Source organism: Sapajus apella, unplaced genomic scaffold, assembly GCF_009761245.1.
Source record: "Sapajus apella isolate SASKATOON/1434 unplaced genomic scaffold, GSC_monkey_1.0 scaffold23, whole genome shotgun sequence".
NCBI lineage: Eukaryota > Metazoa > Chordata > Mammalia > Primates > Cebidae > Sapajus > Sapajus apella.
Window position 1 is genome coordinate 16592468 of NW_022436963.1, and position 25755 is coordinate 16618222.

General features: G+C 39.6%; 1 protein-coding gene across 28 annotated transcripts in view; it reads right to left on the reverse strand.

Moving 5' to 3' along the window:
- Nucleotides 1-447: 447 nt before the first annotated feature.
- MAGI1 (membrane associated guanylate kinase, WW and PDZ domain containing 1) overlaps nucleotides 448-25755 on the reverse strand; it is a 677285-nt gene continuing 651977 nt past the window's right edge. For 13 of the 28 annotated variants that reach the window (XM_032289620.1, XM_032289621.1, XM_032289617.1 and 10 more), the window contains 6 exons: nucleotides 22565-22768; nucleotides 11588-11681; nucleotides 11398-11458; nucleotides 10196-10339; nucleotides 8025-8163; nucleotides 448-4014 (listed from right to left, as the gene is read on the reverse strand). In XM_032289620.1, the coding sequence (XP_032145511.1) occupies nucleotides 3260-4014; nucleotides 8025-8163; nucleotides 10196-10339; nucleotides 11398-11458; nucleotides 11588-11681; nucleotides 22565-22768 (1397 nt within the window). In that variant the 3' untranslated portion in view covers nucleotides 448-3259. Of the gene's footprint in view, nucleotides 4015-5880; nucleotides 5970-6089; nucleotides 8164-10195; nucleotides 10340-11397; nucleotides 11459-11587; nucleotides 11682-22564; nucleotides 22769-25755 lie in introns of those variants that run through there. The other 15 variants (XM_032289628.1, XM_032289627.1, XM_032289626.1 and 12 more) reach the window with 11 other exon arrangements.

Sequence of the window (25755 nt, forward strand, 5' to 3'; positions counted from 1 at the left end):
CTGTGAAGTATGTCCCTTTGTAGATGACGAAAAGGAGGCTTCAGAGGAGGTTAAGAAATGTGCCCAAGAATCACACCATAAGTGATGAAACTCGTAGTTTGGCAGGGTTTATTACCAGGGTGCTAGGCTATACTATGCTGTGCTGTTAAACTTTCATATGCATATGACATAGCTGAGGATCTTATTAAATGCACATTCTGACTCAGTAGGTCTGGAATAGGACTGAGAGTCTGCATTTCTAACAAGCTCCTCAGTGATGATGAGGCAGCTGGTCCACAGACCACACTTTGAGTAGCAAGGCACTATGCTACTGCAACAGCATGAGTCCCGCTCTTTCAGCACAATGGCATTTTGTTAAGTTGGAGTCAGGGGCCCTCAGTTGATTACTTGACCCTGATACATTTGAGACAACATAGAGACAAGGAAGATATCAATGCAGAAGCAATAGTGGTTGTGGAATGCATACATTTCCATGTATTTTTACAGTAAAAATGCATTAAAAAATCTTTCACAAAAGAAACTTAAAAAATACAATTAGGGTGTTGAGTCCTCCCCCCCAACATTCTTTCAGGCATCAACTGTGTAATGGAGGGAGATAAATGCCTAAATCATTTGATTTCATCATACAAAATACTCATCCATCATCTCTCATCAAGACATTTACATTAAGTAGAGGAGCGGGATTAAGGAAAGTAGGTTCACAAGAATCAGTTTCCAATTTAAGGTTACAGTAGTTCAACGAAAACTCTTTCTGCTTAATGCATAGTCCCTATACAGTACAATATTTCCAAACAAATATGATGTGTGGAATTCAGGTGAAACTGCCACACCAAAAAGTCCACAGATTGAGACAAGCCCAGGTGGGTAGCACATAGATTTAAAAATGTCAAATATCATCTTACAACAAGAAGGACATCGAGATGTTAACTTCAGGATATACTCCCCAAATCCACCTTGATTTCATTTATTTAAAACTCTGGACCACAATTGAGAGTATAAGTCATTTAACATCACAGATTTTGTTAGAACTAGTGAGAAGAATCCTAGCAGTAGAGTCTTGGGAATAAAATCTCCAAGTCGACTCTCAGGAATTTGATGGAAAAGAACATCATTATTCAGTTGTACTCTTCCTCAGCCTTACTACAGCTCAATGTATGCTTTGTATGGAAAACTTTAATAATAAAAATAGCATTCACAGACTTTTCCCTCCTTTTTAGCTATAGAATGTGTATTGTGTCTGTTCCAGGAAAGGAACTTCTTTTTAAATGTCCACACAACTATAGCTACTCATTCTAATGTTATGTATAAACCCATAAGTCAAATAAAGCTATGAACAATGTAATATTTATATATGCATAGTGTTTTATAAAAAGATTGGCCCACATACTGCTTTTCATCAATACAGAAAGAGCATTAAGTCCATAGCACACTGCAAGAAATAAATGAGTGAAAAACAGAGAATGCAAACAAGTGCTTAATAATTCACAAGCAGGCTCACCATGGAGGAAATGATGATAATTCAAACCAACTAAAGCTTTAGAGAATTGCTTATATAGTCTCCCATTTTAAAACAACTTTACATACCTGATTTAGTTTACATTAAAATATATCCCCATGAATCAATTTGTTCCATATTCAGAAATATAAACACATATCACATTCCTCACAGCTAAATTTTTGTCATAAATTCTCTTTTATACAAGAAAAAAAGGCAACAGTTGTTTTCTTTTTTTTTCCCAACAGGCTCTATTAATTACAATTTTTAGCTCTGTACACGCAATGATTGGCTGGTTTTCCTTTTTTTTTTCTTTTTCCTTTTTTTTCTTACAGTACCATGGGAACAACAGTGATTGACTTGCAAAGTTTTCTGTCTGTATGGAAAATGCAAAAGTACTACAGAAATACACAATGCACTGTAAGCAGGTTTGCTGTAGTGGTCCAACAGGTACAAGCAAACATTTTGGCTCAGCTAGGCAGTAATCCACTTAAACCACATCCCGGGGCTATGGCCGACCCAACCACAACTCCTGTGGCATCAAAAAGAATGGGTCTGTTCAAAAAGAAAAATCATTATGTTTTGTGCTGCTGTCCAAAGACTCAAAGGACAGAGTCATGAGGCAGAAGTTTCCCAACCAGATCTAGAACCACTGGGACCACTTCCTTTCTTTTCCTTCCACCAACCTAGAGACTTGGACTATGGTTTCAAGGAGAAATTGGCATTTCTAAGAATGAATATCCACAGCCCTCAATTCTTTAGATATCAACAGAGAGGTTCCTTCCACCAAGGCTCATTCCCTCTTCCCCAATTTGGCAAAGGGCAACCATGGGCTTATACTAAAAACGGGGGCCATGCTTTCCAAATTGGAGATCTTATCCTCACACCAGGCATGCTGTCCCCATTCCATCTACTATTCAGCTTCCAATGAGACAACATGGAAGATGCTTGTTGTCTGTTTCTTGCAGTAACTGAGCAAAGCTGTGATGGCATTGCCTTAAATGAGACTTTATTAGATATTGGAGATGATCATGAACCTGACTGTGCTTGGGCTGTATTAGGTAAAGGTAGCCGACATTTTTGTCTCTGTGCCTTCCTGGGCCAGGGAGAGTACAAACTGTTTTCTGAACCAACTATAACTCACAATATAAAACTTTGTGCTGCACAGTTCAGCTATAAATATCCTTCATTTGCAATAGTAGTCTTGTCATACAGTTTGCTTAATTTTAGGATCATCAGCAAACTTAATCCATCCCAAAGGGTCCTCAGCTTTTACAAATAAAACTTTGCCTTTTTGCTCTCTGCTTTTAAGAAAAACTCCTGACTACAGTATAGCACTACATCACTACATAACACTCCATATCAAATTAATTAAACTTAATCAATAAATTCCCTTACTTAGAGAAAATGATCAACAGCCCCATTTAACCAGGAGAGAAAAAGATTGCCCAAAAATGGGAACGATTCTTGACGATTCTACAGGTTACGTAGCAACAAAATTTATATCCCTTTGGGCCAGCATTTGGCAAATAATTTCCAAAAAAGTATGCATTTAAAAATACTTTCTTTAATATGATACATCAGGCACAATACTTTTCATATATTTTTTTCTTATAAGATTTCAAATGCATAAAATGTTTGTTGTTATTCATAGGATCATCAGGTGTCAGATGCTTCATTAGATAAGAAACTAAATAATTTCAGGTTTGTGACCTTCCTCTTAGAACCTTTGACACGGTAAAGGTTGGAATGTGACTCAGCGTCTCAGATACTGAGGTCGGTGCTACATTCTTTGTAAGGTCGCCTTCTCTGCTCCGGGGGATGTCTGGAACTTCTGCCAGCATCCTGTTTCAGATTCACCTCTTCCCTTTCTCGGTGGCTGGCTCTGTCCTCTCTGTTCCTTTTGTCCAGGGACCGCTCTCTCCTGCGCTCAGGGGAGCGCGCGCGCCTCCGGTCGGTAGACTTGGCCCTGCGCTCGGGCGAGCCTCCTCTCCTGCGCTCGGGGGACCTCCTCTGCTCCAGGAGTCTCTCCAGAGACCGTCTCCGCCGGCTGGGCGAGCCGTCTCTCCTGCGGGTGGGTGACCGCTCTCGCCTCCGCTCGGGAGAGACCTCTCGTCTCTTGTCGTGCTTCTCCCTCCTCTCCAAAGTGTTGTCGGCGCTGCGGGTGCCCTCCCTCCGCTTCTCCGGGGACCGCCTCTTGGGGCCGTTGGCGGCCGCCGCGCGCTCGGCCTGCGCGTCCCTCAGTCCCTCCGGCGCCCGGTCCTTGGGTCGGCATGCCCCGCTGTCGGGTTTCCTCGAAGTCCCATTCCAGGTGTGGTGTTCATTGGGTTGTCTGCTATACTCCCTGCTGCCTTTCGGATCCCTCGCGTGTTCCCGCTTTTCCCCATGTGGTGATGATTTGTGAAGATCGGGTAGGTAACTGGACTCCAATGACGGATGCTGCCGGCGGTTGGGCCCGGCCCTCACTTCCGGAACACCTTGTGGACCGGTGGCGGGGCCGTGGCGGTCGCTGCTGGGGTCTGCCAGGAAAATAGAGAGAGCAACAGTTGGGTAGGAAGGTCCCTCGGCTCCTGTCCCCGCTCCCACCCACATTCGAGACTTCATTAGTCACAACAAGCAAACAACTGTTAAAGCAGTCAGACTCAAAGCCAACTGAATCTTGTTAATTTTAGGACAACTGCATGTAGTTAGGGTTGAAAACTAGTACTGTGGCTTTCAGCTTCGAGCTGGCTGACTGTTCTGCATACCCGAGGCATAGAACAGACAAAAATCAGTCATAATTTGAGTCTTTTAAAGGCACAATCCAAATAGTCTGTCTAGAGGCATCAACATTTCCTCTCTGTAGCTATCCCTTGTTCTTCCTTTCCCACCTCCCAGCCCTTCTCCCCCGCGTCCACCCCTCCCTCTTCCACCCCCCCAAAAAATATTCTTTGCTTTAAAGAACACTTGCTTTAAATATTTTAGGGTACTGATCTGGAGGGGCACCTGAGACGCTTTCTGGAGGAGGGTGGGAATCATCTATATCTTATCTGGGTGGAGATTTAATGGGCACACATAGAAGTAAAAAATCTACTGCACTGTATACTCAGGATTTATGCATTTTACCTTATGCAAAAGTCTACTTCTATTTAAAAAAACAATCCAGGTTAGCAGGCAAATGGGATAGTTTGCAAGGGCCCATTAAACTGTTCTATTTGTATTATTCAACTACTTTCTCTACTTTTGTGTACATTAAAAAATAAGGAACTGTTTTTAAAATGTGTTTTCTGGTAGATAAATGGGAGGGGAAGAGAGGCTGTTAGGTACACATTTGAGATTGGATGGGAGTCAGATAAAATTTTCAGTTTAGAGGCACTTTTTCTTTATGATATGGGATGTAGTCGTAATGACATGTAAGAGCTTGGAGTCACTGGGATGCTTCCTATAACATCAAGGTTTCCACAGATTTAAAAGCAGGGCAGCCCATAATGGCCCCTATTTATCATTATTCATTATTCAAAATGACAGTGCAAATGTTTTAGGCAGTGTCCTGAATTGAGAAGAGCTCTTTTCAAGGCTGGGATGCTTTGTTGCAACTAAACCCAAGAAGTTATCCACATGACAGTATTCCAAGCAAAGCGCCTGAAACAAGGTGCAGCAGTGTGGAGGGCAGACTCATGTGATAGTCAGAGACTAAGGGCTCAGTGGGGCTCTTGAAGGATCTTTCATGAGGCAACAAGGTCAGTATTTAGCAATTAATCTGTTTCATGAACAACTTCCCAAAACCTAGAGTGGGCTTTTAACAAAAGCAAGAGAAAAGCCAAAAGCAGGGGTCAGCCAACTTTTTCTAAAGGGCAACAGTAAATAATTTGGGTGTTTTGGGCCATACCATCTCTATTACAGCTATTCAACTCTGCCACTGTGGCATAAAAACACAGGCAACACAAAAATAATGGGTGTGGCTATGTGCCATTAAAACTTTACTTGCAAAAACAGGCTATGGACAGGATTGGACCCATGGACTATAGTTTGCAAAGAGATACCTGACCAAGCAGGAAATCTCACCTTCCCATCTAGCAAAGCCCTGTGATATAGGGCTCCATGATACAAGGTTCATTCTTTCTAAATGATGGGTTGGCTACAAGAATGAACAAAAAACAGGTTTTTTAACAGAGATCATTTGAAGATTTGAATACAGGAAGGTACTTGGATCACCAATGGATTCTTATGCTTACTTTTAAGACAAGAGGGGGCAACACTTCAACAGGGTCAGCAGTGTACTTACAATTCAAAGAACGCAGGGTGCTCAGAATGAATTGCCAAACATATCAAAACAGAGCTAAGCAGAAGCAATGAGGAAATTAGGCCACAGCACAGAAACACCTAGTATTGATTGAGCTACAAACCGTAGTTTGATTATGGCCCATAAGGTAGAAGCAAGCCTCCCCGAGCTTTTCATTTCTCATACATGCAGCGATATTAGGAGGTATCATCGCTGTGGAAGGGAGGGCCCAGCACCAAGAACAGTCACAGAGAAAGAGAAAGAGAGAAAGAGAAAAAGTTGAACATTTAGATTCCCTATAACACAGAGGAAAGAAAAAAAAATCTGCATTTGTTAACATAGGGCAAAGAGAGTTTATTTGTCCAGTCAGACAGTCTAAGGCAACACTCAAATAAGGCTGCAGAGACCGCAATCAGAACAGTGACATTTTTAGACAGCCATCAGGTGACTCGAGAACCCGGACAATGAATGCATCCTTTTTTTTCTTTGTTTTCTTTGTTTTGTTTTTTGTTTTTTTTTTTTTTTTCAAACAACTGGAACAATGACAGGCTGGCATAGGAGAGCATTAACAATAAACAACAAAAGAACAAAATCCCTTCCCTCCCCCGCCAAAGACCGCGGCAGTTTAAATTAAGTACAAAAAACTCATTACAAAAATAGCCTCACAGAGAAGCAGGTTCCAATCAAGTCAGAAAAATATTGGAACTTAACATATTATAACCCATTTGTGATTCTAATCAATGGAATTAGAGAGATTTAGTCCAAATGACGCATGGAGACATTATAGTAGCACAACCCTGGCAGGTTCAACCCTTGGAAAACCGTGTATTTAAATGATCTTTATTTTTAGCCCAAAGAACATTTGTTAGTGTTGGATTTTCATCCTCAGTGCAACAGACAGAGGTTTTGAGAAGGTACACAGGTTACTGACGATGACTCTCAAATGAAATATCACATCCAACAGAAGCATAGGGAAGACAGAAAAGGGAGACAATGTTACACAGTTTCAGTGGTATCAATACACCTAACGGTCAGTTTAGTACAGTGCACAGCCACGGCATCTAAATGTTGTCAAAATGCTGCCCCTGTGGTTGGCCTTGTCTATAGGGGCCTCATCTGATACCCACCCTCCCCCTATACCTCGGACCCCTCGTATTTTGCACCTGTACAAATGTCCAACACCTGGGAAGGCTGCCCCTCCAAGGAGCTATCCTTCTCCTTGAGCTGCATCTGAATTAAACATCTCATCAAGTCCAAAATGCAACTGGGAATTGTGCAGAATGACTTTCAGAAAAGAGAGTGATAATAGATAAATCCCTAATAAAGGGGACCAACGTATATGGGGACTATTCAATCACAGTTTCTATAGAAACTTTTGTAGACCTTTGGTTGGGAAAAAAAGCCCTACATCTAGGGCATAGCTTTTTTTTTTTTTTTTTTTTTTAATTTTAAACACAAATCTCAAATAAATAGGACATAATTATCATATACAATATTTTGCCATCAGAACACTAAGCTATGTAAAGATCGTTGCTGTCTACTCAAATCAAGTCTAAAGATATGACAAAGGAACTTTATGTATAACCTGGCTTTCCTCATAGGAAAGGTATAGTCACATGTTTCCCTCATGATGAGCACTGGGAATCTGTTTCATCCTTTATCATTTAAAAACATTATGGCTAATATATTAACAGTTTTTGTTTGTTTGTTGGTAGTGGGCTCAGATGGTCTGATTTGGGGTAAGAGACCCGTTGGGGGGATGGAGAAGTGTTTTATACAAAGCATAACAGAGGTAAGCAAAGCCCCCAAATCTCTCAAAATTTCATGCCTCTTAGATAAAGACACCAAGTAACCAAAAAGGAAAAAATAATTGTGCCTCAACATATCACTCAGGAAACCTGCTTTCCTGCTTCTTAAAAGGAGTATATAGTCATTTTGTGCTAACAACTGGATCTGAGGAACAGTTTGGCACAGTTCAAACAAACATTCCTTCGCTCTTGGTTGGACTAGACAAAATGTTCTCTCTGATTATCAGAAAGGGGGCTATAAAGATCTTGTCTTAGGCCATGCCCCAGTCCATGTAAGCAAGCAAAAGGATGAAATGTGTAGAGATTTCAGAACAAGCGAGGCAAATAATCACATGGTGCGAGAGGCTGGTAAGACACTGGTGAAGAAGGGAAACAAAAAAGACTTTCCTGCTGCCGTTCTGGAGACAAATTCATGGAGTCATGCCAGGGAAGGAAGGAATGTTTTCATAGTTTGACCCACCATATTCTGGTACTGAGCCATCTCCCCGCTTCAGAAACAGACGAACTCTGCGGCCACCATTCTTAATCAGTTCTATAGCTCGAGAATGCTTCATGTTTTTGGTGGTCTCACCATTGATCTCTAAAATTTCATCACCAATCTGCCAGAGCAAAAGAAAACTAAGTGAGATTTAAAATTCATGTACGGATTTGCTGAATGTTTATTAAGCATGTGGCAGAACATCTATTGCTTTGGATGTGGCAGTGACAAAAACTAACAGAAATCTCTGCCTTCATGGAGATTACATTCTAAAAAAGGAAAGACAAGAATATTAGAAAACTACATGTATGCCGAATTACGTGATAACGGAAAAAGAAGCAGTAAGGGCATGTTTTGGGGTAGACAGCTTTTAGGAAGGCTCCCATGATCTCTGCCTGCTTGCATTCACAACCTGTGCAATCTCCCCCAACCTTTGAATGTGAGCTGGACCAAGTGACTTGCTTCTAACAAACAGAATATGGCAAACATGATATCAGTTTATCAGTCATAAAACTATTTTGTCATCTGCCTTACTCGCCCTCTTTCCTTCTCTCATTTGTTTGCTCTGATACATGTTATGAGCTGTGCTCTGGAGTCCCAGATAATGAAATGAGGGATTGCCCTATAAGGCACTGAATCCTGGTAACAACCATGTCAGTGGGCTTACAAACCAACCCTTCCCCAAGCGAGACTTCAGATGAGACCATAATCCTGACTGATACATTAAATGCAACATTCACTTTTTCTGAGTCACTATTCTAGGCACTGGAAATAAAAGAATAAATAAGACAGGGCAGATCCCCACTCAAATAGAGTTTATATTCTAAACAGAGGTTTCAAGTCTATAGCCTTAATTTGAATCCTATCATTTGGTAACTGATTTGCTCACAGTACTTTAACTTCCTTGAGTCTGCTTTCTTACTTGTAGGAGGCTGATAACACCACCCACGCCCACCAAGCTGCTGGGATCAAATCAGGTAATACATGTGAGCCTATCATGTAAACTATACACCATTATATAAAATAGCATGATAATAATATCTCATTTGATCAGAAACTTTTTAAAGTGATTAAAAGATAAGGGAAAATAAATTCCTTATGTCTGAAATTCAAACAAAAGAAATGTGTACCACCATGTATCTTCTCTTGTGTATGCACATACAAAAGAAAAGGATATGAGAGAAACTGGCATGCTGTTTGACCCTGGACACTGCATTTTACTACATACCATTTTTCACTGTTTAATTTTCTTAAAACACATTCATGCTCTACATTCTCAATTTTACAAAAATGTTAAAAAATTCACTCTGAAGAAACTTAAACATCAAGCTGGTGGCTTAAGAGCAAGTGTTATGATCCTCACCCTTAATCAGTTTTTCCCTTTTTCTGCTCAGGCCCAACTGCATTCACTTTTTTCCTTTACTGGCCTGACTGTCTTGATTTCTTTTAATTTGTTGTAAATGGCTGTCCATGGGTAAGTCCCAATCTATGTTATCTGTCTATGAGTAGATGATTTATGTTTTCTTAATCATCTAATCTGCCCAGGAGAACAGCACATTCATCTACAGTAACAGATATTAGCAAAAGAGAGTGGACTTTTGGCATTTATGTATTTAAAATTTGTAGCTTTAAGTACTACAGAGCAACTCTGAATAGTCATGCTGCAGACACCTGGCTTTTTGCTAAGGCAGAGAGCAGACTTGCTCTCTCTGAGCCAATGTAAGACCAATGGTAAACAGCTAGAGGATAAGTAGACCTCACTGTCCAGAATCTATAGGGTCACATGGTTTTCCTGTTTTCTAAGCATCCCAGGGTACCCCAGCATTCCTGCCAAAGTGCTGTGCCTGCCCCATGAGATTGACCACAAGAACTATAGAAGTGGACTCTGGAAAGTATCTACTTTAACATGTTTGTAAGTAATTTAAATCCCTTATTCAGCCCCAAAGAGTTGAAAGTGTTCACCTAACTTTAGCAGTTATAATTAATCATGCTTTAGGGAGAAATATTTGGTAGAGTAGGAGTCATGCATTTAGAGAATCATGAAAGCTGTAGAAAATGTAATTCTTATGAACATGAACATTGTAACCATATATGACAAGAAGTCACTGCAGATGGTTTATTTGCACCTACCCCAGACTCCTCTCCCCACTCACCCTCATCTTTCCACACCTCTCTGCAGGACCATCCTCTGCTAAGCGCAGAACGTAGAGGTCCATATTATACTCTCGGCCCCCTCGAAGGCTAAAGCCAAATCCCTTGGCTCCTCTTTCCAGTTCCACAGTGTAAAAGTCTTGCTCCTATTTAAAGAAATTAAATGCAATCATTCTAGGAGAACCCATGTCCATACGGCTCTTCCCAAACATTCTCTATTATGCTGATTTGGCAAAAAGGCACCATCTCTATCCCCCTCTTGGTGACTCTTGTTTATTAATCATCTGGATTCTTCATTAATCTCAGAAGTCAGAGATACAAAATTTGAAAACATTTATGAACATGTCTATATGCATGTGTGTATTTAATATAACATGTGGGTTAAAATTTAATCAATGAGGCTGCGATTTGCATTTGTGGCAGGGCAATTCCTTATTACATGATACCAGCCACCTGACTGCTGGATGCCCAGCCTCCTGGACTTGTGTCCAATAATGCTGGCTGGGCCCATCATGAAGATATCAACAGAACCTCTCCACATCTTGGTCAAGGAAAATTATGAAGGGACAACCAAAAGCCCCCAGGCAACCAGTAAAGAAGGAACCCAGCTGGGCACTTGTATTACCAGCTACTCAGAAGACTGAGACAGGAGGACTGCTTGAATCCAGGAGTTTCAGTCTGGCCTACATAGCATAGCGAGACCCCTGTCTCTCAATAAAAAAAGAGAATCTGTTTAATTTTGCATCACCCAAAGTTCCTCAAATTTGTTTCACCTGCTGTTATTTTCACACTCTCCCTCACCATGCTAAGGACAGGTATTTTGCTCTGTGGATCTCACCTTAAATTCCCAAGCCTGAGAAACACCTGATCAAAAAGACGTTTTCCTGGCAGAAGCATGTCAATGAATACTATGAGTAGATATTGGCTGCTTTGCTTTCTCTAACTGCTGATCCTTGTGACAGTTCCTGCTTTTCATTTTTTGTTTTTTTCCCCCCTAGAAAAGGCTATCTAGGAATATTTTAAGGTAGTAAAATAAAATGTTGTTTCCTAGACAATCAACTATAAGTCCATATTTGGTGTGTCACCTCACAAAAGGATATTTCTTTTAAATTAAAGGTGCTTCAAAAAATATCCCATAAAAATAGCTTCAGAAAGTTGGAAGGAAATGTGCAAAGCATAAAGAAAAAAGGGAAATGATGCTCACCTGTGTTGCCTGGGGAGCTTTGAACTCAAACTGAGATTCCTGCTTTGGTTTGGTGGTATTCCTGCCAAAGTGAGAGAGAAACAAATGTAAGAGCAACCCATTAGGAAACTGAGAGAATCAAGGACAGAAACTATCATGCTGAGAGTTACTTTTTTCCCCTTTAACAAAGGAAACCAAAGCCATGTCTGACCTTGTCTCCTGGGCCCCCTGCTGAGAAGGGGTATGTGTGGTGGTGATGGTGGCGATCTTCTCTGCATTGGTCAGCAAGGTTGCATTCGAGGACTCTGCAAAGAGGGACAGAGCATAAAGAAATGAAGGCCCCAGAGAAGACATCCTCCAGCCAGGAGGTATATAGAAGCCCTGTATCTGAATAACAAGTCTAACTTCTCTGTCCCCATTTCAAACAGTCTGACTTGAATTTCTAGACAATTAGGAGTTTAATAAACCATTTTAAGATCATCTCTGATCTTAAAATGTGTGTCCCCATGACCCGCCTCCCAAACAGACACCTCCACAAATAAAACAGGATTTGCCAAAGAAGACACTGCTCTAAAATCGTAGCCCAGGTAGGTGTTTCTCACTCCTCCCCTGCCACTGAAAAACGGCAGTCCCATCAAAGTGCTGCACCAAGGCAGATTATTTCCCAGAACTTTAAAGGCTGATAATAAATATCTCTGCTAACGTTCCCTGCAATTTATCAGCAATATTTAGTGAGTCTGCTTGATTTCCTGAAGTGAATATTAATATCAGAAGTGTACTAACATCTTGTTAAACACGCACACATAATATACACTTTCTTTCCTGTTGCTTTTACTAAAGTACAAGTGAAAATATGGAACTCTTGACAGATCTTGTTTAGTGTCATGAAAAGTCAATTTTAAAATTTGCATTAGTCAGAGCCAGAGTTTGTAAATATAAGTTATATAAATCATGAAGCCACCTTCATGAAATGAATATTATTAAATCCCTATACAAGTTGGCCTTCTTCTCCACTAATCACATTCACAAGCAACTTCATTAATCTCTAGAAGTTCAGAGATTTAGAATCCAAAAACACTCTTAAGTGCAACTACAGACTGCACACCAACATGCATGTATTAAATGTAACCATTCCTCTAGTAATAGCTAATAAAATTATTTAGTAATAATTTCTTCATTAAGATCAAGGCAAGCAGCAACCAACTATGAGCAAGTTGTACTTTTAATGTTTAGTTTTAGGTTGACTGGAACTTGGCATACATTTTCTAATAAAGAAAATGCTAAATGTGGTGTTAAGTTCCACTGTAAGATTCACCTGTGCATGCCCATTTAATTCAGTGCATCACTAAGTCTAGAAGTTTCCAGGAGACCTATGGCTTACAGTAGGCACTTTCATGTTTGCTGAATACATGTGATTTACTTCCCATCAGATTTAATAAGGTGTCTATGGGAAATATGTTAACTATTCCAAACTGAGATACCTGGAATACATCTCTTTCCACTAGAGTCGTGGAACAGAATATAGCCCACAAATCGCAACTACCTGTGGTCTACCTTCCATTTCTATTTCCCAAGGATATTACTCAACTTTGGTCTGCCTTCCTGTTATTTTATTTTCATTACACAAAGTGTTTAAAAGCATGGGCTTGAGATTCAGACCTGGGATCAAATCATCTTTTTTTCCCCTACTCATTAACTGTACACCTTATTTTTCTCATCTCTCAAAAGGGGGTGATGACAATAATTCCCTTCTCATGGATAAAAATAAATGCAATGTTTAAGCTCTGTGCCTGACATACAGTAAGGATTCAATACACATTTATTACAGCTACTACATTTTATTACTATGAGACCTTGTATAAGTTATTTAAACTCTGCAAAATGAGAAAGTTGAAATATGATTTCAAGAGTTAATATACTGCAGTCATAAAAGCCCATTATTCTTATAGCTAAGGCATAAGCCTAAGAAAATAACTAAATCAAATGAATTGTTATGTGATTACCATTCATGTTTTGGGACGAAATTTCCCACAATCTGTTTTACCAAATGTTTCCTATGGACTCCTCTGAGCCTTTGCTACACCAATATGCCTGTGACTGTCCAAGCTGGGCAGGTGGTATTTCTCAGGCTTATTGGGAGACAGTTTAGCACAAGGTGACTCAGCCAAATTCTGGAGTCAGGCTGTATTATCTGGCTTTGCAGTCTAGGCTCAGCAATTTCCTGGATGAGACTTAAGCAAAGGTACTTAAATTCTCAGTGCCTCCATTTCCTTGTCTGCACATGGGGAATAACAGAATTATCTAAGGAAACTGGAGCAAAGATGATCTAAGAAGATTGTCTGGAATAGTGCCTGGTACACAAAAACTGCTCAGAAGTGATTAGCATATTTTTGGTACCATGTATTTCTTATTGTCATCATAATATTAAAAGCATATTGTTGGTATATTTTAATGACTGCTGTTATAACAAAATTATTTTCAGAGCTTTTGGAGGAATACTAGCTCCTTCATATGACTCCCATTTGAGGCAAATTAACCAGCAGAACCAAGGTGATGAATCAGTGACATTTCATAAAGTACGCTCACTGTGTCACTAAATAGGACAAACAAGCTATATATCCCATTGCTGTGACTCTCCAGAACTTTCATAAACACATGTATTGGTCTTTTAGCAAACTTCACTTTGCTCATTGCAATTAATTTTATAGAGACTCTCAGAAATCACCGGGTTGTTCAGGCCATGGGGAAATCATAATCAGGATGCTAAAAAGAATGTTTCTTGGTAATCAAAGTGATTAGAATTACTGAATTGCAGAGGTTCCTCGTTAGAGTTCTTGTGTGTTGTTGGTAGCCAGAGCTTTCTAGGCAGATCAGATTCCATTCTCAAACTATTTTTGTCTTTCTGCTGCTTTCATGATTTGATGAGATAGCCATTCAATACACAGAATTCCTTTATTATTTTTATTCCTATCTTTTATTTGCTATTTTTTTCATTTGTATTTCTGTGAAACTCTTTTTGGGTTGAAGCTTAATTTTAAGCATGTTAAAATTAACATTTAACATGCAAATGTTGTTTTGAGTTTGCTGAATTTTCCTCCTTTTGTTGTTTTTCTTAATCTATGAATCATCACCATTTAATGATCATTTACAATGTGCCAAGCACTGTGCTAAGTCTATTAACACATATATTCCTTCATTTGATTCTTACCACTCAATAAAGTAAGTGCAATTATGGCCCCAGTTTACAAATGAAGACACTGGGGTGTAGAAAATGTAGGTAATATGCCTGAGGTCACTCCAGCAGCAGGTGATACTGGGAATTAAACCCAGGACCTGCCTGACAGTGAACTTTTAGTCTTCTATTTACATGGGAATTATGTGTTGGTATCAAGAAAATCATATCTAATTGGTATATTCCTTTCAAATAAGAAATAATTTTATTTTACTGCATAAATACCAACTTCACCAAGCAGTATCATAGATGAATTAAAATACGAAATACCATGCGCTTTGATGGCTAGATTTCATGAGCCATCTTCATAGCTGCATCAAAATAATTTTTGTGTGTACCTTAGATTTCTGGGATGTTTTTATCCTATCAACAAAGTTATACTTGTTTTAATGAACTTTTAAGTCTTCATTTGGAATTATACCAGGATTGTATTTGCTGAAATGCTCTCTAGCTATTTAAAATAGAGAGATGAGCCCATTATAAAAAAGTTACAGCTTTATCCCAAAGCAAAACTAGTCCCTTACAGTAGAAAAAAAACATAAAAGAAGGGCCTGAAACAAGAGTATGAGTCTCCGTGCCCTCCAGCAACAGTATCAGAAAGAGCTGTCAATGTATTGACTTTTAAAACTGTAAGGCACACGGACAGATTGGGTACGTTTAAGACAAATTCCAGAAAGTATCTGATATCATTTATTAAACAGTGTTTATACCTACTTTAGCTGTCCCAGAGGAGTGACAATGGGGATACTACACTTTCCATAGCAGTCATATATCAAAAGAAGCAAATCCTAGATCTCATAGCCCTGTCCAGGGACTGTTCCAGATCTCAGCACTTATTCTTCCAACAGGAGCTTCCTTCTTGGGCTTCAATCTACCTATCTGTGACAAGTGATTATAATTCTAACCTGGTTCCCATGTTAACATCCTTAGCCTCCCCTTATGAAATCCACGTTGAAAGCCAAGCAAATCAACACAGGTATGATACAATTATTCCTGTCGTAAATATTTTAATGAACACATACGTAATAAATATCTAAGAGCAACACAGGAAAATTTGGATCCCATGAATATTCGAAAAGTTTGGGGATATTTTTTACTATTCTAATGCCTTTGCCAAGAAAATAGCAATATCTATATGTTGCCAAGTTCTACCTCCTATATAAGCAAACACTTTGAATCAAAGTATCTGAAGTGCAAATTTAGGACCATCATCAAAATAATGTATTTTTAAGCTCCTAAAGATTTTCATTATGTTTTCATTCAATCTCATGGTTCCATGTTACCTGGCTCAGTGATCTTCTGTCCCTGTCTGATTAAAGTCTTTCTCCCACTCCATGGGGCATCTCCATACAATGCAAATGTCCTTGCACTTCTTAGATTTCAAGTTCAGATTCAGTATGTTAAGCTATTCTCTGGGCCCTTCTATGCTGCCATTGTATATTTATTCATCCCTTACCCATATCTCACAGGAGAGAAGGTTCTGCTCTCCCGAAATGTCCATCCTGTTCCCAAAGAGAATCAAGGCAGAGAAAGATAAGGACTCCCCCAACCTTGGCCTGACCAGGATCTGTGAAAACACACCTGCCAGACCTTCTAGCATACAATAATGCCAAGGAAAGGGGAATCACATTTTGGAGTTTTTGTTGGAAAAGTCAGAGAGAAATGTGGGAAGCAGAGTGAGGGAAACTGAAGACTGAGCTTAGTGAAACTGGAGAAAGAATGAGGTGACCAATGACAAGAACAAAGAATTAGGTGGCATGAACTAGACATGGAAATGGACTCAGAGTAGACCCATGCACTGCACAAATGACAGAGCATCTTTTCAAAGGGCCTCGTAGGGTTTCAAGAAGGGTCCCAGACCTGACGAATTCTTTTTTTTCCTCTGGAGAGGTCAGTGGTATGATCTTGACTCCCTGCAATCCTGGCCTCCTGGTTTCAAGCAATTCTTGTGACTCAGCCTCCTGAGTAGCTGGGACTACAGGCATGCGCTAGTATGCTTGGCTAATTTTTTTGTATTTTAGTAGAGACAGGATTTCACCATGTTGCCTGGGCTGGTCTCAAACTCCTGAGCTTAGGCAATCCACCCACCTTGGCTTCAAGTGCTGGGATTACAGACGTGAGCTACCATGCTCGACCCAGGGGATGGATTTCTGAGAGCTTAGAAACCACTCTGAGTGAAGACCTTCAGTCCTTTGAGATATCATGAAACAAATGGTCTTTGGACCACCTAATGAAGTAAATATTAGAGTAAAAGATCTGAAGAAGACCTGTGGCATTGGCACCTCCATTTTACCTTGGAATCAGCTATGTCCAACACACTTCCACAGAAAGGAAGTAGATCCAGCATGATTTTCTCTTCACTCAACTGTAATGGTCACTGTCTTCTAGGGGTTTGCAGAATCCTCCTGGATCTCCCAGATCTTTTGATAATTCTAGCTCCCTCTAATCTGGTTCACCTCTAATTTCCAAGATGTTGTTTCTCAGCCCCATTTAAAATATGAACATCACATACTTGCCCTCTGCCAGACTTGATTCCCTTTACCTGGCTTCTGGCACTTACAAAGTAACTAGAGAAGAGGTTTATAATCACAGCAACCAAATTTCTGAAACATCTTGGATGAAATCACATGCTCAGTAGAACATGTGCTGTCTTAAAAAATATCAATCCTCAGCTGGGCACAGTGGCTCACACCTGTAATACAAGCACTTTGAGGGGTTGAGGCAGGCAGATCATGAGGTCAGGAGTTCAAGACCAGACTGGCCATGGTGAAACCCAATCTCTACTAAAAAGTACAAAAATTAGCTGGGCATGGTGGCTAGTGCCTGTAATCCCAGCTACTTGGGAGGCTGAGGTAGAATTGCTTGAACTGCAACCCAGGAGGCAAAGGTTGCAGTGAGCCAAGATTGCACTACTGCACTCCAGCCTTGGCAACAGAGCAAGACTCCATCTCAAAAACAAAATAAAACAACAACAACAACAAAATCCTTACCTATCTTGTATCAGTTTTATGTTTACTTTTTTCTAACCAGGGTAGCACACAATGTCTATGTGACTTGTATATTTCCTGAGTATTTAAATTTTAAAATTGCCTTTATAATGCCTACTGTTACTGGATAATCCATCCTGCATGATAATTTTTGGTGTTCAGGCTTAAAAAAAGTTTTTTCCAGGGTATTTTGTTTTATTTTGTTTGTTTTGAGACAGGGTCTCACTCTGTCATCCAGGCTGGGTGCAGTGGCATCATCAGGGCTCACTGAAGCCTCGACCTCAACCTCTTGGGCTCCAACCATCCTTCTGCCTCAGCAATTCCTGTTCCCTGCCCCAAATAGTTGGACTACAGGTGAATGCCACCTCTCTTAGCTAAGTGTTTTGAATTTTTAGTAGAGACAAGGTCTCGCTATGTTGTCTAGGCTGGTCTGGAACTCCTGAGCTCAAGTGATCCTCCTGCCTCAGCCTCCCAAAATGATGGGATTACAGGTATGTGCACCCAGCTGTGTATTTTATTAAGTTAAGTCAACATCTACAATCTACACTGTAGAATAAGTTGCTTCTGAGTAGGTATGTCTTTACTGACTTCAAATTCTTTTTCTAAGCTCTTTGCTCAGGGAGTACTTTCTTTCCTTTTTTGGATGTCCTCATTCTCATGTTAAGATTGACCAATTATAAACCCAGCAAGTCAATCCCTGTGTCCTGTTCTTTTGGGTTAGTCTGTTTGAAATCTTTCCATGGCATGTAGATAAATGTGTCTAAATTTATACACAAAGCATAACCCTGATATATCATGGGTTCAGTTCCAGACCATGGCAATAAAAAAGCAAGTATTCCAGTAAAGTGAGTCATGCAAATTGTTTGGTTTCCCAGTGCATATAAAATTTGTGTTTACACTATACTGTGGTCTATTAAGTGTGCAACAGCATTATGTTTAATTACATATCTTAATTTTAAAATTATTTAAAGAAAATGCTAATAATGATCATCTGAGCCTTCAGTGAGTTGTAATCTTTTATTGCTGAGAGAGGGTCTTGCCTTGATGTTGATGCCTGCTGACTGATCATGGCGGTGGCTGCTGAAGGTTGAGTGGCAACCTCTTAAAATAAGACAATAATGAAATTTGCCACATAACAGGGCTTTTCTTTTAACGAAAGATTTCTCTGCAGTGTGATGCTGTTTGATAGCATTTTAGCCTCAGGAGAAATTTTTTTTTTTACATTGGAATCAATCCTCTCAGACTTTGCCACTGCTTTATTAACTAAATTGATGTAATATTTGAAATTCTTTGTCATTTCAATAATGTTCACAACATCTTTACCAGTAGATTGTATCTCAAGAAACCATTTTCTTATTCATCCATAAGAAGCAACTCCTCATCTGTTCAAGTTTTATCATGAGATTACAGCAATTCAGTCACATTTTCAGGTTCCACTTCCAATGATACTTCTCTAGCTATTTCCACCATAAGGAACTTCTGCAGCTCCTTCCTCCACTGAAGTCTCAAACCCCTCAAAGTCATCCATGAAGGTTGGAATCAACTCTTCTAAAGTCCTGTTAACATCAATATCTTAACCTCCTCTCATGAATCATAATGTTCTTAATGGAATCTAGAAGGGTAAATCTTTTCCAGAAGAATTTCAATTTACTTTGCCCAAATCCATTAGAGCCATCAGTATCCATGGCAGGTACAGCCTTACAAAATGTATTTCTTAAATGGTAAGACTTAAAAGTCAAAATGACTCCTTGATCCATGAGCTTCAGAATGGATGTTGTGTTAACAGGCATGAGAACAACATTCATCTCCTTGTACATTTCCATTAGAACTCTTGGACGATCAGGTGTATTGTCAGTGAGCAGTAATATTTTGAAAGAAATTCCTTTTCCTAAGTAGTAGGTCTCAACAGTGGGCTTAAAATATTTAATAAACCACAGCACAACAGACGTGCTGTCATCCAGGCTTTGTTGTTCCATTGTTAGAGCACAGGTAGAGTACATTTAGCATCATTCTGAAAGGTTCTAGGATTTTCAGAATAGTCAAATGAGCACTGGCTTCAACTTAAGGTCATCAGCTGCATTAGCCCCTAACAAGAGAGTCAGCCTGTCCTTTGAAGCTTTGAAACTAGGCACTGATATCTCTTCTCTAGCTAGGGAAGTCTTAAATGACATCTTCTTTCCCTAGAAGACTGTTTTTCTACACTGAAAATCTGTTGTTTTGTATAGCCACCTTCGTCCATGATCTTAATAACTAAATTCTCTGGAAAACTTACTGCAGCTTTTACATTTGCACTTGCTGCTTCCCTTCTACTTTTATGTTGTAGAGATGGTTTATTTTTTTAAATCTCATGAACCAACCTCCGCTAGCTTTGAACTATCTTCTCCAGCTTTCTTCCCCTTTCTCAGCCTTTACTGAATTGAGGAGTTAGGAACTTGCTCTGGATTGGACTCTGGCTTAAGGGAATGTTGTGGCTGGTTTGATTTTCTATCCAAATCACTCAGACTTTCTCCATATCAGCAATAAAGTTGTTTTGGTTTCTTAAAATTCATGTGTTCTGTGGAGTGGAACTTGTAATTTCCTTTAAGAAATTTTCCTTTGCATTCACAACTTGGTTAAATGTTTAGCATGAGGGATCTAGCTTTTGGCCTATCTCAGCTTTTTACATGGCTTCCTCACTATGCTTAATTATTTCTAGCATTTGATTTAAAGTGAGAGATGTGTGACTTTTTCTTTCACATGAAGAGAGTTACAGGCCACTGTAAGGTTATTTATTGCCTTAATTTCAATATTGCTCTATCTTAGAAAAGGTAGGCCCAAGGAAAGGAACAGAGATGGGGAATAGTCAGTCAGTGGAGCAGTCAGAACACACATGTTTATTAATTGTTGGTCATCTTATGTGGGTATGGTCTGTGGCACCCCCAAACAACTATAATATCAACATCAAAGATCACTGATTGCAGGTCATCACAGCAGATATAGCTCGAAATATTGTGAGAATTACCAAAATGTGACACAGAGGCACAAAGTGATCATCTGCTGTTGAAAAAATGACACCAACAGACTTACTCAAAGCAGGGTGGCCACAAACCTTCAGTTTGTACAAAATACAGTACCTGCAAAGCGCAATAAAGTGAAGCCCAATGAAAGGAGGGATGTCTGGACTGCATCTGGCTCTCTCAATCACTTCTCACTGTATTTTCTGGCTTCTTTCATCCTTCCCATTAGGAACCTATGTTCTATCATCTTGTGACCACTTTCCTAAATTGTAATAGCTTTCCAGAGTGGTGAATTGGTAGAATGAACTCCAGACCAGATGGCAAATTAGTAACCATGCATTTGAAGGAGCGTGAAGTAGACCATCATTCAAGAAGTCAATTTTTTCCTCCACATTTAGTGTGGGATATTTTTGGTGCAGAGAAAGTTCTCTGTTCTTGCAATCAACAGTTTTCAAATATTTACTGTTTGGTTTTGCATTTACCTTTTCTGTAAGGCACCGGCTATACTTCTCAAATCTGTAACTATAAGGTTCACTTTCTAGCAATTAGTATATAAAAATACTCATTTGGTAAATAACTTTCAGATGAAACCTCTAATTTTCTTATTTATAGATATATGGCATAGAGTTTTTATCACACTATCTTTATAAATCAAATTTTTTCCTTGAGAAATACTCACTGACTTTTAGAATATATATTTTATAAAATATATAGCAAGACCGAAAAGACACTTAAACATCTTGAGAAAAGTATCACTTTCCTCCCAAGGGCAAAGTCAGCTTAGAATAAAGTGAATATTCAGGACCTAATTCTCTAAAGGAGCTATACTTCCTGACATTAGTGTATCAACTTAAAAAAATTTTTTTTTTTTGAGACGAGTCTCGCTCTGTTGCCCAGGCTGGAGTGCAGTGGTGTGATCTCTGCTTACTGCAACCTCCACACCCTGGGCTCAGGCGATTCTCCTGCCTCAGCCTACCAAGTAGCTGGGACTATAGGCACGCACCACCACATTTGGCTAATTTTTGTATTTTTAGTAGAGACAGGGTTTCACCATGTTGTTCAGGCTGATCTCGAACTCCTGAACTCAGGCAATCTGCCCATCTTCGCCTCCCAAAGTGCTGGGATTATAGGCGTGAGCAACCACACCCAGCCTCAACTTAATTTTTATTAAACATGAGTAATACAATGGATATTTGTATTTTGTGCTGGGTAACTTTTTATTGTGATGGCTGCTTTGTGTTCCCCAGGATGTTTTGAAGCATATCTGACCTCTACTGAATGCTACTTGCACCCACTGCAGACAATGCCAATGTTCCCTGGCAGAATCACCACTTATATAAAAGAACCAAAGATTTGAATTTAACTAATCAAACAAACAAACAATGATATGATAGGCCTAGTTTAATGCAGATACAATCTATCAAAATTATAGAGATTTCATTCTTTTTTCATTCACATCCAAAAATTAGGGACAAATCCAGTAGACACAAACTCTTAGATTCTCCCATTAAATAAAAAACTTTGATGTATTTGCTTATTCTAAAAAACCATAGTATTGGCTCTGAATTGCCACCATGCAGGTTTTGTCATGTCACCACATTATACAGTGTATATTATACATATCAGGGGATCTGTACCACCTGTATTAAAACTATTTTATGGTTTTGAAGACAAGGACATCAAAAACTAAATAAGTTGGGGAAGGGGTGGAGATTTTTCTGAAACTTTTGTATCTGTAGCAAGACAGGGTCACAGGGCTAGAGGATTAATTACATAAGAGGGTGAGGTATGGGTTAGTAACAATGGCTCACATTTATTTATTGGGTATATTTAGTTAGGGATGAATAAAGCTGCCACTAAATTAACACTATTCAATTACATGAACACTAATGAAAGAGAGAGAGAGAGAGAGACAGAGAAAAGGAAAAAACAGAGACAGCGAGAGAGAGAGAGAGATAATAGGTATACTTTACCATCCCCAGGAATGATGCGGAGGGTAACTGTGTTTCCTGCTTCCTTGATTAGGTTCACAATGTCTGAATGGGATTTGTTGGTGATGGAACATCCATTTACTGCCAAGATCCGGTCTCCTACTTTCAGCTTGCCACAGCGGTCAGCAGGGCTCCCCTCAATAATCCGACCTATTTTGTGAGGCATAGCCACACATGCATTGCCTGCTTTGATATTGAGTTTTAATTTTGTAAAGTTACGTGGAAATATAGCAAAGGGAGGAGAAAAAGGATTGAAAAGGGAAAGAGAAGGTTAAGTGTTAATTAATTAAAGCATTAAGCAAATGTTATTAAAGGAGAGGTCTGCACTGATGGTCAAAACATTGGCAATATTCAGGGCATCTGTATTAGGAGCTACTGCCCTGAAACTAGAATTCACTGCTGCCATCCTTTCCAGATTCAAAATTAGGGGAACCTCCAGCTTTCCTTCTTAAATCAATTACAAAATTTGGGATAGTTGGCAACTTCAAAGATTTTTAAGAGCCCCAAAATAACTCGCTGTTGGCTTATTTTGGGACTGCAAATGTGAAACCCAAGGCTGGAATGGATGCTTTTACTCATTCTGTGTTCATGTCACTTCATTTTTGCCAGCTGTTGTTTAAGCTTCTGCCAATGTTTTGTTCTTTCTCCATTTAGAAAAATAATCACTGGGCATCTGGTGAGGCATAAGAGTCTGCTAGTACGAAAAATTCTATCTGAAAACACCTAATGAACAAACACTCAGACTTTTTGCCTTCTCCCCAGAATGATGAAAGCTTTAGAAAAAGGGTGTAATTATAAGAGATGAGCCAAGAAAGCACCCAACCTTGAAGCTTATTTTTCCTTTTAGGACCTTTGCTCAGGCAGCCAGTCTCATGTGCTTTCAGAGTGTGGCCCGACTGGTTCATTAGCTCTGAAATCATCCTTCTGCCTCGCAAAAATCCCCTCAAAGGACTATGAAAATTTAGTACCTATTCAGGCTGAGGACATTGATCCAAAGCTAGGTTCAAATCATTTCTCACCCTTTTTCCTTTAATCATCTCCTTTCTCATCATCAGTTACTGCACATCCACAATATCAAAGACCAGGCAAAGTGCATTTGGAGAGAAAGGTTTATCGTGCACTTTGAGGCACCACATGTCACTGCTAACTTCTAGAGAGTGGTGGCTAGCTTTGAGGCCTGACACAGGATTTCTAGTTAATCTAGTTAATCATGTATTGAGTTCCAAAGTTTCTTATGCAGATTCACCTAATTTGAGAATTTGTCCTTCTGGGAACTGTGAAGATAGTTATGCACTTGAGTTACCTTTTGGAAAGGGTGACAAAATTAACACGAGGGACATTAAAACTAACTGAGTAAGCTCTTCTGTCATAATTTGGACCTTAAAGGTAAAGTATGTGGGAAAATGCACTTTAATTCCTTTGAATTTCAGCAGATTTGCCTGAGTTTGTATCACAGGATGGAACATCAAGGTTAAGATAATTTTTAAAAGTAAATGGTCTATTGGAATCCAACAGGTAGGTGTGCTGGAACACTCCCATGCTCAAATTCAAAGTCTTGACTAAGTTTAGTTCATCTCCAAGGACAACTGGTATAACAAAGGCATCAAACAGCAGGTTTGAGGAAAGCTCAGCAAAGCTCAGAAGTCTCATGCAAGGTATTAGGGAAAGTTTAATTTGTTTGTTGTAAGAGCCAAAGGAAAACAATCAAAGACCAAATTGTGAGTGTGAATACAATATTCATTACATAACACATAACCTGCCACTTGACATATTTGCTGTTTCTTTCTAGAAGGTGAAACTGACAATTCTGAAATACTTAAGAACATCACAGGATGCATGGAGACAGTCTATTGTACATCTGAAGAAAATAATTTGGGATTTCTGTCTCCCCTCTTCCTTCTCTTTATTTTTATATTAAGCAGGACAGCCTCTGAAATTAATTTTAAACCAAAACAAAAAAAACTTGCTTTGATGTCAGGTCATCCATCCATGACATGCTATGATGACTTTATTAATGTAGCTCAAAAAGCACTGTTAGTAAGGGGCGTTTGTTACTGCAGCCACACATGCATAGACCTGGCTGAGACACTGTCCCCTGTTAAACATAAAACTTACGGGGAGACAGCTCTGGCAGGAAGCAACTACATCAAGACTAAATGGAGGCCAAGTGAGTTCTACAGGATGAGAATGCTAAAGGGATGTAGCACCTTGCTGATCCTAGCCAGTTTCCATGTGGATAAGTCATTCAGGGATATAGCTGAGGTAAATGAAAAGCCTGCACAGCCTCCACAGCCCTTTTCCTTCTCCCGTCGTATTCCATACTAAGTAACAAATGTGCTTGGGAGATAACAAATGACGTTTTACCCTATCAGGAAGGTGGATCATTTTTGGAGTGTACATCTATAATCAACACATTACAATAGGAAACAGGTTCATTTATCACTAGTTCCTGCAATCATCTGGGTTCTTATTGGTCTTTGCTAGTGTACCTGGCAGAGAGTAAACCTCCTGAAAGGGTGACAATTGTGTTTCTCCATACTTTGCTGAAACCCCCAATGTCTTAATACTCAAATGACTCTTAACTCTGATTTTAACCAGCAACGGTAAAAATATTATTTAAAATTAAATAAAAATTCCTATGGAGATAGAGTAGAGAAAGAACACAGTTGAGGCGGGACTAGCGTCTCATGCAGTGTTTTTATTCCTTACACCTCTATTTTTCCTAGAGCATTTTTACAACCATATGCTCCTTGTAAAAACTTTTAAGATATTCTTAAGACCATTCGGAGACCACTGCAATTAGTGCTATCCTATTTAAGACCCTTCAGCCAGGCGGTGGCTCAGGCCTGTAATCCCAGCACTTTGGGAGGCTGAGGCAGGTGGATCACGAGGTCAGGAGTTTGAGACCAGCCTGGCCAACACAGTGAAATCCCATCTTTACTAAAAATACAAAAATTAGCTGGGTGTGGTGGTGGACACCTGTAATCCCACCTATTCCTGAGGCTGAGGCAGGAGAATCGTTTGAACCCGGGAGGCGGAGGTTGCAGTGAGCCAAGATCGCGTCATTGTACTCCAGCCTGGACAACAGGGCGAGACTCCTTCTCAAACAAACAAACAACCTTTCAAAAGCCTTGCTCTGGAAAAAAGTGTAGACTGTCTATACTGTCCAGGGG